This window comes from Alligator mississippiensis, chromosome 12, assembly GCF_030867095.1.
Source record: "Alligator mississippiensis isolate rAllMis1 chromosome 12, rAllMis1, whole genome shotgun sequence".
Lineage (NCBI taxonomy): Eukaryota > Metazoa > Chordata > Crocodylia > Alligatoridae > Alligator > Alligator mississippiensis.
In genome coordinates this window covers 45,229,421-45,247,744 of record NC_081835.1, presented here as the reverse complement: position 1 = coordinate 45,247,744, position 18,324 = coordinate 45,229,421, and the positions used below count along the sequence as shown (strand labels likewise).

Here is an 18,324-nt window from a genome sequence, read left to right as displayed (position 1 = left end):
AAGGCAGTTTAAACCTTTCCTTCAGATGTACATGTAGAACTTCTAAACGTTACATTAATGGATCTTTATGCCTGAAAATATATTTCAGATTCTCATTTTATACAGAAGCCACTTTCATGTCATGCCATGTCCTTAGACTAACACCCCTAGCACCTGTCCCTGGTCAGAGACCAATTTTCCTGTAACCTAAGGACACTTCATAGCATTCAATTTGTTCAACTGGGCATTACAGTAAGTTTAATATATTCTGTGCCCACTTTACCACCATTACCTGAGTGTACACTACACAAACACGTGTAAATCAGGACAAAAATATTTTTTGAAATCAAATTAATGAATACTGTAGATGTTTGCTTTTTAGAATATAATTGGTATTTTTCTAGTTCTGAGATGGCAAAACCCCTTGCTGAAAGGAGTACTTCCAGGGGATGTGGAGGGACTCACTGCATCTGCAGGTGGAGCTTGGGGAACCCCAGCAGCAGGAGGTTCACCTTGAGGAACACCAGCTGCTCCACTAAACCAGGATCCAAAGAGGTGTGGTGGGGTGTCACTACATCCCCAGCAAGCCTGAACATCCTCTTGCTTGGAACATTGGTTGGTGGACAGGCCAGGTGTTTCTGGGCAACTGTGGCCAGATCTGCCCACATCTGGCTGTGGGTTGCCTAGTAGGCCAAGAGGTTGCACAGCAGTGGCTCCATGTCCTCAGCAAGATAGGCAGCCACCAAGGCCTGAGCACTACCTGCCTAATGGTGGTGTCTAGTACCTCTGGACCCCACCATAGAAACCATGCCCTTGGCCCAAATTGGCAGTGCCTGTGGTCAACCAGACTGGCTGCTGGATGGTATACTGGCACAGGACAGTGGATCCCCCTCTTCCACGTCCCCCCACCTCCGCCCTTCTGCCTCCTTGACTCTTCGTCAGCACCTCTTTCCACTGATCCAGGGTTTTTCTGCTGCCTATGCAGAGTCAGGGAACTCATGGCAGAATCCCCCATGTGCATGAAGGTGCACTGGGGATCACCCCCCACCCCCCAACCTGGCAGCAGCTAGTGAGTGGGTGCTTTTTTTTTTTTTTTTTTTTTTTTTTTTTTTAGAAGAGCCAGGAGCTGGGGCCAGGTGGGGCAGACATGGGGGGGCTGGGAGAGTGGGTGTGGGGGTCACTTAGGGGATCTGGGAGAGCAGGCAGGGGATGGGGCCTGGCAGGAGTCCCCCCATGGTTCCCTCCCCACTCTTTCAGCCCCCCCTCCCCTGCCCCCCACTTACCATCATGGAGTCCAGGTCCAGTTCCCTGATGCAGCCAGCAGGACTGCCTGAATTGCCAGAGTTCTCCAAATCTTTTCTGAATCAATTGAGAGAGCTTTGAATCGATTTAGACCTTTTAAAAAATGGTCTCCTGATTTGATTAGGATTTGGAGATTCGGCCACCAAATCAGGCCGAATCTCCTCCAATTAGAATTAGCACCCAAAGCTTCTTACAGCCCTCATGTACACATTCCAGTAGGCTATATTGTAAATCTCTTGAGTGATGGGGGGGGAATGAGTTCTACTGAATCTCTCATTTCTACTTAAAGCATCTGTTTGTAACTTTTTTTTTTTTTTTTAAATAGCTGTCACTGAGATATGAAAAGGAAAAAAAAAAACCAAAAAAACCCCACATTTTAGTAAAAGATGCACTCTATCTTGGCTATATTTAATTCACAGATGTTGGGCCATGTCACGGCAGGGTCCTGCAAGAGGGCCGTGATCTCCTTGAGGCCCCCTCTCCTTGTCAAGTCGGCCCAAGGGCACCCTCTATTCTCGCCCGCCATGTCTTTGATCTTAAGTTAAGTTGGGAGACTGCCTTATGCCCTCTTGGACATGTAGACTCCTGGACCCCTCGTGGATCTTGTCCGGCACAAACGGGTGCTTCGGGGCACCCTAGCCTTATGGGCTACGCATGGCTCCAACCACCCCTGACACCACATCCCAAGCCTCGCAGATGGGATAGACATTGGTTTGTCTCTCTACATACACTGACGCCCCCTCCTGGGGCTCTCCTTGCTCACTCTGGGCCTTCTCTAAGCTGTTGCCCCCCCATCTGGGCCTTTTCAATAGTGCCCCCTCCTGGGGCCTGCTATGCCCTTACTGGGGCTTCTCGATAATGCCCCCCCTTTCTGGGGCTCTCTCTGCGCCCACACTCAGGCTTCTAAAAGTGCCGCCCCCTTCCTTGGGGCTTTCCGCACCCACACCTGGGCTTCTAAAGTATTGCCCCTTCCTGGGGTTCGTCACGCCCGCATTGGGGCTTCTCAGTAGTTGCCCTGCTCTGGGGCTTGCTACACCCACACAGGGCTTCTTAAAAAGGCTGCCCCTTCCTGGGGTTCATTGTGCCCAACTTGGGCTTCTCAAAGTTGCCCCTCTCTAGGGCTCGCTACGTCTGCACTGGGGCTTCTCAAACGCCCCCTCTAGGGCCGGGGTCTAAGCACCCTGTAAGCTGCGCCCTCACAGGCGCCGGGGTCCACACATCGCTGTAGGTTCCTCCTGAGTACACTGTGCCCTCACTGGCACTAGGGCCCCCACGAGTATGCTGTGCCCACTCGGGCGCCAGGGTCCTCACCCTCTGTTGCGAGTCCCCAATGAGGCCTCCTCCAACCCCTATAGCCTCACCCAAACCACCAGTCTAATAAATAACAACGCCAAAGCAAAACCACAAGCCCTTAGGCTGTAACACAGATTGAAGCCGCCTGGCTATAACTTAACACCACAGCTCAAGCCTCCCGAGCTGCCTTCTGTAACTCTACTCAAGCAGTACTTGTGGTTCTCACTGCTTCTTGTGTCATGGCTGAGAGAGCTCCTGCCTCTCTGGCTGCTGGCAGGGAACTGCCTCAGGCCTCTGCTTCTGGGCTTTATAAGAGCCAGGCCCTGCCCCTTCCAGCCAGCTGACTCTCATTATTTGCCCCGGCAACTCATAGCTGTGCTCCCTACTCACCGCTAGGGCTCCTTATGCACTGCCAGAGCTTTTCCTCCGGCAGTTTCTGCCCCTCTAAGAGCAGGGCACCTCGGTGCTCTGCGACAGGCCAAATCTGCAATTTGGGTTAATTTGCATAATCCAGTTGTCTTCAAAAGACCTACAGCTGTTTGCATCAACTGAGAATCTTGCCTACTGATGATATCCCTTAAATTCATGCCAAGGCAATGAACAAAACAAAGGGCCTGGTTCTTTGTGTCCTGTATCTTTTGTAGTTATCTACACCAGTATGAAGTTGGTAAAAATGAGTACTGTTCTCAGTGGCCACATCTACACAAGACACCAACTGCACGGTAGCCCATGATTATTGTGCAATAGCATCACGTGGCAGGAAGCATGACATGATGCTACTGTGTAGTAATCATGAGCTACTGCACAGTCAGTGTCACAAAAAAGCTGTTCCTTGGCTTGACTGCAAGTAACTCTACACAGTAGCATCTAAAAATAACTGTACAGTAATGGGACTGCGCAGTAACACTGGTTACTGCACAGTCATTTAATACTTGGTTGAGCAAGTATTAAATGCCTGTGCAGTAACAACTGCTCAGTCTGCCGCACATGCAGATGTGCCCACTTTGCACTTACGTTATACTGATGTAAATAACTTCCTTAGGTGTAGAGCAGTGAAGAATTGGGACTATAGACTGGTGACAGCAGTATTGTTGGACAAATAAAAGTTGCTGTTAAAGAGAAGAATTTTATTCTTAAGGTTCTGAGAAGGTTTGTGATACAAGTTAATGGGAAGTAAATAATATAGAAACTCTGAGTCACACTTGTGTCCCTTGGGAAACTTCACCACCTCAGTGGTACCATCTGCTGGTTAAAAGACATCTACAGGAAAAGACAAAAGGAAGGCAGGGTAGACTTCAGACTAACATGGCTAGCTACATCACTCTGTTCCAGGGGCAGACAATTATTTCAGCTGGAGAGACGCTTACTGAGTTTTGGCAAGCTGTCAAAGGTCACATAGGTAGCTTCACCCCCTAACCCCTGACCTTTGCCACCAGAAGTCCCTGTCTATGTATACAGATGAGCCTATGAACTGCACTTCATCAGTCTCCTAGGTACAGAAACTCATGGACTCAATATAGACAGTGGAATTCTGATACGCTACAACCTGCCGGACATCTGACTCCCCAGGTACCCCTCCACTTTTACCTGCACTGCTACATCCCCCTTCCCCCTGACCCCAATCTGTCCCTCACCCCCTGACACCTCCATTTCCATTTTCACTGACTGTCTTTCTTGCCTGCATTATATGCCAGCCTCTGCCTTCTTTACTATTCCTTCCATCCAGGAAGAGCACACACACTAAATGTAGGTGCTTCCTCAGCCTGACAAGGGGGGTTTCAACCCAAAAGCTTGCTAAGATATATTTCTGTAACTATTTAGTTAGTCTACTAAAAGATACCAGATTAGATTGACCCAAAGAATCTTGTCTGCCAGTGCCATGTCCTTAGATCAACACCCCTAGCACCTGTCTCCAGTCAGCTGACTTGAAGGATGCAGGGCCCTGGGCACATCTAAGCCCCAGGGCTGGGGCTGACAGGGTGTGTTATTTGGCAGCTGCTGGAGAAGAAGCTCCTGCAGGAAAGGAAAGAAAGGCTCTAGTCTGTGACAGTTTGGCTGCATGAGATGCTGCTGATGCTACTGTGCTGCTTACTTACGTGTTGTTATTTAAAGTGGTGGACTGAGCTAAGGCTGTAGGGGAGGAGGAGACCTCATTGGGGCACACTACCGTGTCATGTAGAGGCCCCAGCACCAGTGAGGGTGTGCCTGAACACACACAAAGTCACACATCACAAGTTTTGCTTGTCAGCAGCTTGAGGTGCAGTTTCCCAGAAACCCATGTGCCTGTCTTCTTGAAACCTGGCAGGCTTTGTGGCCTCAGCAGGGGCTACCATGCCTGCTGTTCTTACACACCACCCCCCCCCCCCCCCCCCCCGTGCCTTCACATTTACAAGTTATATGAGTTTTGCTTTCAAGACTTTGAGGTGGAGTTTCCCAGAAACCCCTGCATCTATCTTCTTGAAACTTGACAGGCCTTTTGACCTCAGCAGGGGCTATCCTCCCTGCTGTTTTTGTTTGAATCAGGCAAGAAATTACAAAGTTATAGGCAGTTTCATGATTCTCCATTATAGCCTATGGGCGAAACGTTGAAACGCGTTGATTTAGCAAAACAGTTTCGGTGAAACAAAATGGAACAGTGCTTCGAAACAAAATGAAACATCGAAATGAAGCACTGTCCCTTCAAAATGGCAAAATGGAAGTTGAAATTAAAAGGTGCTGTTTTGCACAGCCCTAACAGACATACACGCATTTTTTAGATCATGGTCACTAGATGGAGCCTGAATACAAATCTAAGAAACTTGTGAAATGCCTTTTTCTGTGCCCACACTCAGCTGCAGTGCTCCTGACTTCATTATAAGAAACCCCTAATCTTAGTGAGTCCCCTTCAGAGCTTAAGAAAATGCATAATAAATGTAAACATTAACTCAGGGCTGCAGGAAACAGCCACCATTGCTTATATTTATTCTAGCTCTATTTAAATCCACTGGCAAACAGCTGATTTATATAACTTAAATAACATTTTAAATAATATATATGAAAGACCAATACCTATATAAGGCTTATTTGAACTTGTAGATGCACATATTTTACACACCTATGTACATATCCCACCCAAAACCTGCTGAGTCGAGTCCTTTGAAAATGTATCTGAGCACATTCTTGATGAGGTATAGAATGATTTAGAATTGCAACTCCTCTTTTTGCTACTATAATCTTGACTCTCTCTTTGTCTTATTTCCAGTCTGAGGCACACAGATGTCATGACAGTCTGGTCTGTCTAGGTCAGCAGTGCCCAAACCTTTTTCCCCACATGCTAGATGGGCAGTGCCAGGTGTGTCCGTGGGCTGGATCTGGGTGGTAGGCCATATCTGGCATGTGGGGTGGGTGCAGCAGAGGAGTACTGGCAGTGTTAACTGTTATTGCTTCACCACTGCTAAATTTCCTGACCTATGGGGAGCCCTGCAGGCTGGATGGCATTGTTTGTGGCCTGGATTTGGCCCACTGGCCAGGGGTTGAGCACCCCAGGTCTAGATACTTCTAGGGACTTCATCACCACATTCTCTGAACAATTCAAAATCATTAATAGAGTTTATCTTTACAACATCCCTGGGGCAGAGGGAAGCACCTTCACCATTTCACAGTCAGGAGACTGAAGCACTTGGGAGGTTAAATGACTTGCCCTGGGTCACCTAGGAAGTTAGTAGCTGAGTAAGGAGATGACTACAGTACGGCTGTGCAAAGCTTTGGTCCCTGATTCAAATCAGCGGAGATTCGGCCCAATTTGGTGCCTGAATCTCCAAATCTGAATTGAATCAGAGGACCCTTTAATCTCTCTGAATTGAATCAAAACCCTCTGAATGGATTCAGACAGTTTCAGAAAGATTCAGAGATTTGTACATAATCACAGCTTTAAATGTTTTTTCTATGTACCTCTAGGCAGCAGGTGGCTTGTGAATGCTGCAATGCTGGGGCGCATGGAGCAAACCAGAGGAATATGGGGGGATCCCCAGTGCATTCGGCAGCAGACCCAGAAGTGGACTAGAAGCACTTCTAGTCCGCTTCTGGGTCCGCCAGAGAGCGCAGAGGGCCCCCCTCCCCCAGCTCAGCAACTGGTGCCTCCTGCATCTCGGGGGGCACCTGGGGTCCCCCTCTGGCTGATCGCTGAGCCGGGAGGGTGTGGGGGGCCCCCCAGCATACTCCCTGGCAGACCCGGAAGTGGATCGGAAGTACTTCTGGTCCACTTCCGGGTTCTCGGCCAAGCACATGGGGGGGCCCCTGCGCTCCTGTGGGACACTCCATCCACCCCAGCATTGCAGCGTTCAAGAGCCATACTGGTACTTCGAGGTATGTAGAAAAAACATTTAAAGCTGTGTCTACGTCTGAATTGCTGATACTCTGAACCAGCATCGAATCTTCAGATTCAGATTCAACCTAATCGAATCAGGAACAATGATCCGAATCAACAATCACTGCCCCTGATTCAGGCTGAATCTGAATCAAATAGGGCCCACTTCACACACCCCTAGAATACAGGCCTCCTGACTCTCAGTCCAGTGCCTTAGCCACTAGAACCTCTTTCCAACCCCATTCCTAAAGAAATTTAAAAAATGAACTACTCATTTTGTTCAGAATTTGATACCAACAATTCATATAGTAATTGGAGAGTTGCCTAACACGGATGCAACCTACCTGACCCTGGGCGCATCTACACATTCATTAATGCGCCATAATTACAGCACATTCAGTTTAGTACCTGTACAGGTACTAACTTAATGCACTGTAATCAGCGCTATTGAGCATTAGTGCAAATGAACTTTTTTTTTTGTGATGCTACTGCACATTAGACTAAAGTAACTGTGCATTAGCACATTAGCATGGGCTTTGCCCACTGCGCTGTGCAGTACAATTAGTTTTCTGTGCATTAAACAACTTGTGTAGTTGCACCCGGTGTTAGTCTATAATATCCCACCCTCATATCCTCTAATAACTCTGACACACCTAGGAACAGAGTTCAGATTTTCAAAAGCAATTACGGGGCTATATTCTGGATGGCAGAACGCACCTCCCCACCAACAAAAGTAGCAGTGCCAACTGTACTTAAGCCTGATTTAGTGCACGAGGGGAAATAATTAAAAGGCAACAACAAAAGGCTGGGATAAGTGTGACCCAAATTATTGGGAGGTTTTTGAATTAAAACCAAAACCTGAATACTAAAACATATAACTAACTGACCCTCTCTGTACTGCGCACATATCCACGCAGCACTGACTAGACTCCCAAAATCCAAATTCATTTGATATCAGAGCCAGTATAAATCCCTGAAGACATTTTCTTGTTAGGTTGTTCTGAAGTCTTGGTTAGGAGGACAGGGAGGACCTTCTAAAAAGTCAGTACAGGTCAGACCCAAGTAAACATTATTTTTTAATGTATTATCAACTTGAATGATACATCAAAAGAACAAGCCCCTACCTGACTGACAGGTGTCCACACTAGCAGTGACAATTACAAGAAGTTGACACGCCTCTGAGATTTCTGATCTCTGAAGCTGAGGATCAGACAGGTACAGATAAGCGACATCATTATTCCCACAGCAAGGTTACTTAAAAACAGAAGAATACAAAGCCTTGTGTTACACGACCCCGAAATGGCTGTGGGTACAGAATCAGGCTCCCAGTCTCCATTCACAGTGGGATTTCCAAACCACAGTATTTCAGTGGATCCAAGAGGAATGATATACACAAAGAGCTCAGGTTGGGAAGAGGCTGAAGTAATTCACCTATGGGTTGCCAATATGCTCATTCCGTTTTCTTTCTCTCCATCTGTAACCGTATAGCTAAGGTAGGGGAGAGAGAGTCTGAAGCTGAGCCAGGTAACTTTTTTTGTGACAAACAGTAGATTTGCCGAAAAAATGAATTTAAGGGCAGCTGAGAATATTCATGAATGTGGGTCAAATTTAGTGAAAACCTTCAGGTGAAAAAAACCCCAAAACTTGAGTAGAATCTGTAGAATGTCAGAATATTTTGCATGGATATTTTTGAAATCACAGAATCGTAGAAAAGTAGATCTAGAAGGGACCTAAAGAGGTCATTTAGTCAACTCCCTGCTGAAGGCAGGATCATCCCTGATTAAGCCATTTCAGCCAGTGAACTATTTCATTTAATTTGAAAATGACAAATGTTCAATTTTGATGTTTTAAAAATAAAACTTTTGACTTTTCATTTGAAATTGGTATTTTTCATTTAAGTTAACTTTTTATGAAAAATGTTAAAAAGAGCTAAGTAACTAAAACAAAAAGAAAAAAACATTTTGATTAGAATCAAATAAAATGTTGGGTTGACTCTAAATACAATATTTTGTTTTGCAAAAATTTTTTTAAAAATCCTGAAATATTTCTGTTTCAGTTCAACCCAATCTAAAAAATTCCATTATTCACCCAGCTCTTGATTCAGAGTGCTCTACCCAAGCCAGAGGGAGCATTGTCATTGTAATCTCAACCAGGAGGCTGGGATGGCTTTCAAATTCCTATGAGATTCCCAGATGACTGGGGCACTGGGCCACCTTACTTAGGCCAGTGCCCAGTGTTCAGCTGTCCTTCTGTCTAAAAGCAACTCCTCGCTACAGCAGGCAGTCAAGAGGAGTTCCAAGGATTACATTTCAATGGATCTTGGCCTACATATCATCTTCTCCCCCAGGTTGCTCCTGCAGGTCAGTGACTGACACACATTGGCTCAGGAGGAGGTAGAAAGAGCTTGCTCAGCTCTTGCTCTTTCTATACTTATCTTGTGCATGATAAAAGACTTCTTTCTCCATCTGTCAGGCTCAGCCCAGCACCTTTCACCCATTCTTAAGCTATTTGTAAACAATGGATCACAGTGTTGAAATCTCAGCTTGTCTGGCCAGATGCTGGAAGGTTGGGGAAGAAATGAAAAATGTTTGATTTTAAGAAATATCAGGAGGAATATGCAAGTCTCATGTTGCAAATTGATGGTACAGTAGGGGAAATTCCTTGACCGCAACCTCAGCCTTGTAGTACCTATCAGCATATATTAGGCTTATTAAGGAGGCTATTTGCTGGTACGTGAAGGTGTGGGACACTTAGGGGGGGAAAGGAGGGGGAATACATTACAACTGCTGTCTAGTTTCACACAGCCCTCTGGGAATTGTCAGCAAGGTTTTACATTTCTCTAGTTCCTATCTCGCCACATAGCTAATAGGGCCCCAAAGAGCCTCTGCAGATTGCAGCTGCTGCCTGCAACTCCCTCCCTCCTTTCTGCTTGCCTGCGTGTGTATATGTGTGTGCGCACGCACGTTTCTCTGTGTGTCTATGGGATGGGCCTCATTGCAGCATCCAGCGTCAGCCCAACCTCATCCACTTCTGATAGGCAAGACTCTGAGGTCCAGCCCAGCCCTGGTTAGCTTTGATTGGCAGAGCTCTGTAGTCCTGCCCAGTTTTCCTGGAAAGTTCTTGGAAATCTATCAAAGGTATTTCTTTGAACAGAGAGAGCGACAGCAGCCAACTGCTTTATAAAACAGAAAACAACTTACAACTTTTCAGTTAGGTCCCTGGAAGAAGCTGACAGCTCTGACCTGACCTTTAAACATTCTGCCTTTCCCTTTGGGGATTTTGCTATACTCTGGAGGCTATTTTAGCCCCCCGTCCCCTGCAGTGCAGTGCTGACATCAAGACATCCATTATGGACACATCTATTTATACTTTTTTTTGGTTAATGTCGGGGCAGTGATGTGAATACAATACAATTCCAGGAATCCGTCACTTCCTGGAACAGATTAAAAGGGGCAAACAAAAGATTACTTAGTGGTTTTTTCACAGGGCTTCATAACTCCCAGAGCTAGTGTTAGAGCAGGTTGCTGCTCTCCCAGCTCCCTTCTCCCTTGGATTCAGGGAGGTCTTATTTATTAATAGCTATTTATTATTGTTGTTTCAGAGGGTGCTTTGAATCCTGTGTTGAGGATTTTAAAGATCGTTCGGAAGGAGGTTTTTTTCCTCCTCTAACAATATTTTCTTTTTTTTTTCCTGTGGTTATTTTTTTTTAAGTTTTCTTTTTTTTCTCTTTCTTTGTAAAGAAGAGTAAAAAATATTTTTTCTTATCTTCAAAAGCACTGGGATTGACTACATTTTTCTAGCTAAAGTTGCTGAACAATCAGTAAAGTATTTCTTGGGGCAGCCTGCTTTGCTTTCTGCCTGCCTTTTCCCAGTATATAAACTCCAGAGAGCTGTGGAAGGGGTTTAGCAGGAGCAGTTTAGCCTTCCTTTTTGTGAAGTCGTAACCAAAGGCTTGTTCTATCTTCTGTACTATCTTCTGAAGCAACGAAGAAGGAGCAAGAAAAAAGACGAAACCAGTTTTCCACCCTGAAGACTTAATGCTTTTTCCTTGGTTCAGGAGTGACATGATCCTCTGTGTTCAGGGGTAAGAATCCTTGTATGTTAAATTGTTAAAAACAGGCTTAATGATTGTAATAAACTCTCTGGACTGGATTCTTAGCTGATGTAAGCTGTTGTAAGCCTATTCAAGGGGATAGGTTGATTCACACCAGTTGAGAATCTGTCTCTCTTGCCTGATTTTTTAAATATATTATGTCCAGAGGGATGTGATCAGATGAGATTCCCTATTTCTACATTGTCCATACTTTAGAAATCACATAGTGTTCAAGGTCCTCTCGGGGTAAAAAAATCACTGAAGAGAAAATGGTAAATGTGCTGTACAATGAACCATATGTACAACTAGAGAGGACAGAAGCAGGGGATAATAGGACTATCTAGTGTCTCCAGAGAAGCAAACTACCAAACAAAAGAAGAGCTTTTTAGGTGTTTCAGTTTTGTTCTGTTCCTAATTAAAATGGATATATAGAATGAATTTTAATTTGTACATAGCTTGTATATATATATAGGTGTACATGTGTGTGCAGATAGCAAATAGTAGCTTGTATGTACAAATATACCTGAGCATACAGTACATTTTAGAAATTTTAAAAAATTACAAAAAGTCAGTGTGCCCAATCTCCACTTAGGTACCCACAAATATTTGTGGATGGCTAATTTTATCATGTAAACACCTATTGCTTCTGTGCATACAATAGCACTTGTCCAATAAAAGATACTATCTTCAAAAATCCATGCCCTCCCCTCAACATTTGTGGGTTATCTGAGTATGTAAATATATAAACTGCATGATTAATTAGACACTTTTGCACATTGCTCATGTTAGTCAGACCATGATGTCATTTTAACCATTCCTTCTGCCACTAGAGGATTTTCCCAACACTGTTATACTATTGACCTGTCTACTGTTAAGTGACTCAAGTATGGGGATTTCCATCAGTTCCCCTAAGAGTTTATTCATATCTAATAGTGTTCACTGTTACCAATATTTTCCTGCTATTCAACCTCAATTTTCCTTTGTTCAGTTTCAACCTTGTTTTCAGCCCTTTTTGACAGTAGCTAGAGCCAAACCAAATGAAACTGTTTTTATAGGTTAGGTTTTGTGAGATGTGAATATTATATGCTTTACCAAAATGCTGTCACATAATTCCTTTCATCCACTAAACATCTGTTATTCAATGGGGAAATTCCAAATTTGTCATTCAAATGGGGAAACGTTTGTGCATAGTTTGGTCTTTATAAATTTTATTATTGCTCAAGTTTTCATTATCTTGTAGGACTTAAAATATTTTGGATTAAATTCTGCTCTTCTTACTCAGACAAGACTCCTGAAGGAATTCAGGGGGGAAATGTTCCTATGTACTGTGTATGAATTCTTGTTGCTACAATGTTTGACTTATCAGAAAGGCATCCAGAAAGCTAACTCTGGGACCATAAAAGCCTTTTCTCTTGTACCTTCTTGGTTCTCCAGATCTTTTAAAAAAGTTAACTGGGTTAGTCTGAAATCAGCCATAAGGCAGGGTAGATGGTAAGTGTAGTTAGTCTATAAAGATGCATGTCTTTCCTGCCTTCAAAAAGTTAACGGTCAGAAAGTTTGTGTGATCTTTTTCTTAGGACCCAAGATGCATATCAACCAGATCTACTGCTGCTCGTAAATTCATTTTTTTCCACATCATCCCATATTTGCTTCATAGCAGCAGCTCGGTTGACAAGCCGTTTTGTTTTTGATCTTCTAAACTGCTTTCTCCTGCTTAGTAGCTCAGCCATTTTTAATGAACATTAATTAGCCACTAATATTGGGCCCACTTTCTTTCCATTATTTCTTTAGCTGCAAGACCCATTCTTATCCCCCTTGTTGAGGTCAGAACAAGGTGACCCTATCTATCTTCCCCAGGAAAACTTAACTGTGTATAGCTCTCTCTGATCCCCCAACAGTCTCCTTTCTTTAAGTTTTCCCCCCTGTGGAACCACATTGGCTACATCTTTTCCTTTGCCTTAATTATGTTGTTATTTAGGAGTCTTATGACCTCCTGTCATCCATAGATTTTAATACTTCCTCCCATTTCATAGCGTTCACTAAAGACCCTATCAAATCCAGGCCCTTTCTGCAGGGAGGATGACAGCAAGCTCACACACAAAGAATAGGACAAGGTCCAATGAGCATAACCCTTCCTTGTACCCTTTCCTAACCCTTCCCTTTATACAAAAGAAGGAATCCACAGGAACCACATGAGGTTTGGGCTCCATTGACTATGGATTACAGGACTGGAAAAGAATGTGAGCCAGAAAGATGATGAGCATTGTAGGTGAACCCTTCTGCCCCAAACTATGTTGGCTTCTTTTCACCTGAGCTAACTGAGGCTGTGGAGAAGAGACTGTATATATACTTTAAAGACTTAAGGTCTAAGGACTTTCTTTATCTCAAGAATGGGGTGAAAATGTGAAAGGATGTGAAGTCAGAGGTTACATGGCTTCCTTTAGTGAAGGGGAAACAGCTTGTCCTGATGGCTTCAAGATGAGTCCTGAAGTTTCAGAGGCAGAATTCCAGGAAGCAATGGAAGAGACAGGGCAGCCAAACACACACAGAAGCAAGACTGGCTAAAAAGTGCTCAGTTAATGTAATTAGTGATGGGGTAAGATTTTCATTCATAACTGCTTCTTCCTTCTGTCCAGTCTGCCTCATATAATTCCTAATCTTCTTTTCAAGTCAGGTGTCTGAAAGACAAAGCAGTTCTCCAGCTAGCAATGAGAAAATATTTCTTTAAATTAAAGACTGTGTTCAAGGGTGTGTCAGGAAATTTTCCAGGAGGAAACAAGATCAGGCAGGGTTGGAATCTGAGCTGCACCATCCTTATTTTTGAGGAACAAATGAGGGCTCTACAGTGTTGGCCCAAATCCCCCCTACCTATCAGTGTGTGAAGTCATTGTCACCTCTGCAAAATGTGGCTGTAGAATGCTGCCAGAACAGAATATGCCCCCATAGCTACATTTTTACACCCTCTTTACACTGTTCAATAATTATACAGCTTACAACATAGGGAAAACAATCAGACCTATCATTCTCTTTCCCATGAGAGAGCAGTCAAGGCCAGATTTATAGAGGCATTTATGTAGGAGTTAGGTGCTGAAATACCTTTAAAAACAATATGACTTTCAGTTCCCAGAAAAGCTACTGAATTTAAGCCAGGTGACACTTTACTTGTAGAAAGTCAGGGCTTCCCTATAGCAGCAAATACAGAAATGAATATTACCCAGAGCCACTGTTTTCAAGAGCCACAGAGAAATGCTTTGGACACCAGTTCTTAGAGATCATAGGTGAAGATTTCAGTTAAGCACAGAGTTTTTCTAGGTTTGGTCTTAAAGAAATAGACAGAATTTACTAAAATAATTCAAAATCCAAATGGGTCAGATTCTGCTACTAGGAAGTGCTAAGGCCAGGACCAACTGTGAAGACAAGGCTCATATAAAACTCACACTGCTTTCTGAATGTGGAACATTTCATTTTATGGGGCCAGGATGCCCCCTTCAATGTGACAGAAGAACAGGCATATTTTATTGGTGGCCTAAATTTACTTAGGAGCCAATAAAACTTTCACCTACCCACTCTTCTGTAGTCATATTAAAAAACCCCCACCACCATGGAACTCTGATTGCAGCACTTTTCCTTAAAGGAAAATTTCCCTATCATCTTCCAGTTGCTTGTGTTTTTCTATTTTCCTTGTATCCCTCCTTTTGTGTTACATCTGGGTTTCAGCATGTTGAAGAGAATGGAGTCTGCCCTGGTGGGATAACAAAGATTAATTTATAACCTCAGTCCCCACCTCATCTACACTGACGTATGCCTGTTAAGCACCACTCGATATAGCTGGTACAGGGCAGGTCTACATGTGCATTTGTGCCATCTTAAATTTACTGCACAATAAGTTACTGCACAATAAGCAGGAATAGGTTGGCCTCTACATGTGCAGGCATTAAAGTACATTAACGCTGTGTGTGGACTGACTTGGGACTAAACTTAGTCTTAAATTAGCCCACATACACACACTGTTACTGCACAATAAGGTGTTTACATGTGTGTTACTGTGCAGTAACTAATTGGGCATGATGCAGGTATCAAAATATGCTCATGTTGGCGTAGGTCACCATATTTACTGCACAGTACGGGTGTGCACATGTAAACGTGTATCCATATTGCGCAGTAATTTTGGTTAGTCCCATCCTTTTTCTTAAATGGGGAGAATACTGCAGTTCCCTTTTAAATCTCTATTAGTTCCAGGCAGACCTTACCTTAATGAGATTGCTTTCAAATTGGAGATGTTATTGCATTACCCTCAAAACTCATTAATATTATATTTTCTGGTTGCAGAGTATTCATCCTAGTGTTAGATGAGGTGGGGATAACATTGGAATATGTTGCAGCATTAGGCAGTGCCACAGCACAGAGTGCAAGGAGATGCAAGGCATGAGTCTGACACAAAAGGAACTCTTTTATTGGCTTGATGCACAACTTGGGACACTGCCCACTGCAGTGAAACTGGCTAAACCCTCATCCTGGCTAAATACTGATTGAAAGGACAACTCCTATCCTCCCATCCCCAACTACTTAAAATGTCACTGAAGATCATGGCTTCCTTTAGCAACCCCTATGGTACAGAGTTAGACTTGCCACTGTTTATATTATGTAAGATCACAAAGGCACTTTACTGCTAGTTGTTAGAAGGCTACAGTACTGCTCCCTAGAAATATTTGTAAACCTGCTGAAGAATGCTCCTCACAGCACTGCTATATGTCAGAATCCATCTAATACTGTAAACCCACCAAGCACTGAGTAATAAACTTTACATTAAGTTTCCTTTATGCTATTTGAACGCTATAGTTTGTACTGTGCCAGAGCTGGCTAAAACTTTGAACAGGATTAGTCTACTAGTATGACATTTCAAAAATCAGCCCACACTCACTTTTAGTTTCTAACAGGCACAGTAAAATCAAATCACCCTGCAATGAGAGGGCAAGAGAAGAAAAAAAACACGCTGGGCTTGGTTTTTCTCTTATATTATCATAAATCAAGAATAATTCCACCAAAGTAAATGGAGGCGTTTACACCAGCATAAGCGAAACTCAGATCACTGGGTGTCATTAGGTACCTTATCTCCTCCCCACCCCCATATTCAAATGTAACATCCTATGGTTAGACTTTGCATCTGGCATCACAAGGTACAGTTTGAACTACTGCCCCTCCCAAGATACAGTAGTTCTGTGATATATTTTTCTGCACCTATCTCCATTTGAAATATAGGCTTAGCAAGGATCTGTTGAATGAACGCAATGTGCTGTAGCATGACACAGCATGTGCTGAGCTGATGATGCAACATCATGCAAAGCAAGGTAAAATAATATGACTTTCCCTTGTTTCAGACCTCATCCTTTGCTGGCAGAGGAGAAGAGCAGGAGACTCTCTCTCAGAGGCATTGCAGCAGATTTGTCAGAGCCAGTCATGCAACCTCTCTCTGTCACAGCCTTCCAAGAAGAGTCTGCCCCTGCTTTTGTGGCACCTGCTCTGGAGATCAACTCGCCTCGGATGCGAGACCCTGAGGAGGATCTGATGTGCATTGCCAAAACCTTCTCTTACCTGCGGGAATCTGGTAAGACCCTTTCTATCTCATAGCAGCACCTTACCGACATATGCAGGAGCTTTGCCTTTAATAGCTCAATCCAAAGAAACAGGAACAAGCTCCTCTTTCTCACTGGCCACATCTACATGAGCAGCACACTGCACAGTTGTTACCAAGCAGTCATTTAGTATTTGCATAAGCAAGTACTAAATGACTGCGCAGTAGCTATCATTACTGAGCAGTACTGTCGCTGCACAATTTTCTCCAGATGCTATTGCACAGTAGCAACATGCTATAGCGCAGTAGCTCGTTACTACTGTGTAGTAATGTTGCCGCACAGTTAGTGCCTGACAATGCTACTGCACAATAGTGTCTCGTGTAGATGCACCTATTTAGTCCCAAACCTGCAGCAACAACCTCCCCTTCTCCAGCCTGAGCACAACAATGAAAACCTAAGGTTGTGGGTGATGCTTGACTGCCATCACTCTAGGCAAGATGCCTGTTCTTACATTTTCCCAAACCTTGCTTTGAATGGGCTTCAAAGCCTCCAGGATAAAAGTAGCCTGTTAGCAGTAATAGTTTTCTAATTAACTCTTTCTGGGATTCCTTTCCAGGCTGGTACTGGGGGTCTATCACTGCCAGTGAGGCCAAGCAGCACCTCCAGAAGATGCCTGAGGGCACGTTCCTGGTACGAGACAGTACCCACCCTAGCTACCTGTTCACGCTCTCTGTCAAGACCAACCGGGGGCCAACCAATGTGCGCATTGAATACGCAGACAGCAAGTTCCGGCTTGATTCAAACTGCCTGTCCAAACCCCGCATTCTGGCCTTTCCTGATGTGGTCAGCCTTATCCAGCATTATGTCATGTCCTGTACAATGGAGAGCAAGAATGATGTTCCTTATCCACCTCCCTCGCCCTTGCCCCCCATACAGAAGGAGATGGCAGCAGCAGCAGTACACTTGAAACTGATCCGACCACTCAGTCGCAAAGACAATGCCCCCAGCCTACAGCACCTGTGCCGGCTACGGATCAACAAGTCAACAGCTGAAGTGGACCAGCTGCCTCTGCCCAGGCGGATGGGGGACTATTTGAAACAATACCCCTTCCAGCTATGAGGTGCTGCTGATGTTTCACAGATGGACAAAAAGTCTAATAAACCCAAATAGAACCTCGATCTGCTTTTGTCCCACTGAAGTGTGGCATCAAGTGGGCACAGTAAAGACCTGGTCATCAGCAGAGACTGCATCCATCTTTCCTTCACCTTGCCCTCTAATTTCATTCCTACACCACGGAGGAGCTGGTTGTACCAATGAACCATGCGGCACAATCCAACCTCTGAACCTCCAAGCACCACTGACAGTGGCTCGGAGGAAATGTTTGTGGCATGTGCACACTACTTGAATTTCAGAGTGCTGTGACACCAGGAATGTTTAACATTGTTTTTTCACTATTTATTTCCATGGTAGATTCTCTTTTCACAATATTTTAAAGCACCTTCTAGTTCATTGTTTCTGTTTCTTTTTCTTTCAAGAACTTAGGGATGGACCTGAAATGGAATAAAATATCCCAGCCTATAGGACCCCCAATAGTTTAGAGGTGTTTGGATCTAAATTCCTATCTGGATTTGAATATCACCTACTTGTGCTTGTCCTTGTAACAGGCCATGCCAAGGTCCACATCCAAACACCCCCAGAATTAAGGAGAAGTTCAGATTCAAATCAGAGCTTGGGTCCAA

At 44.2% G+C, this 18,324-nt stretch overlaps 1 protein-coding gene across 2 annotated transcripts in view; it reads left to right on the top strand.

Annotated features, from left to right (window-relative positions):
* The window catches only part of CISH (cytokine inducible SH2 containing protein), a 49,506-nt gene extending 31,412 nt beyond the window's left edge, over window positions 1–18,094 (top strand). Inside the window, exons 1-3 of one of the 2 annotated variants that reach the window (XM_014600121.3) lie at window positions 10,062–11,003; window positions 16,391–16,617; window positions 17,202–18,094. In XM_014600121.3, coding sequence (XP_014455607.1) covers window positions 10,957–11,003; window positions 16,391–16,617; window positions 17,202–17,704 — 777 coding nt within the window. In that variant the 5' untranslated portion in view covers window positions 10,062–10,956 and the 3' untranslated portion in view covers window positions 17,705–18,094. Of the gene's footprint in view, window positions 1–10,061; window positions 11,004–16,390; window positions 16,618–17,201 lie in introns of those variants that run through there. The other variant, XM_059715386.1, reaches the window with a different exon arrangement.
* The last annotated feature ends 230 nt before the right edge of the window (window positions 18,095–18,324 follow it).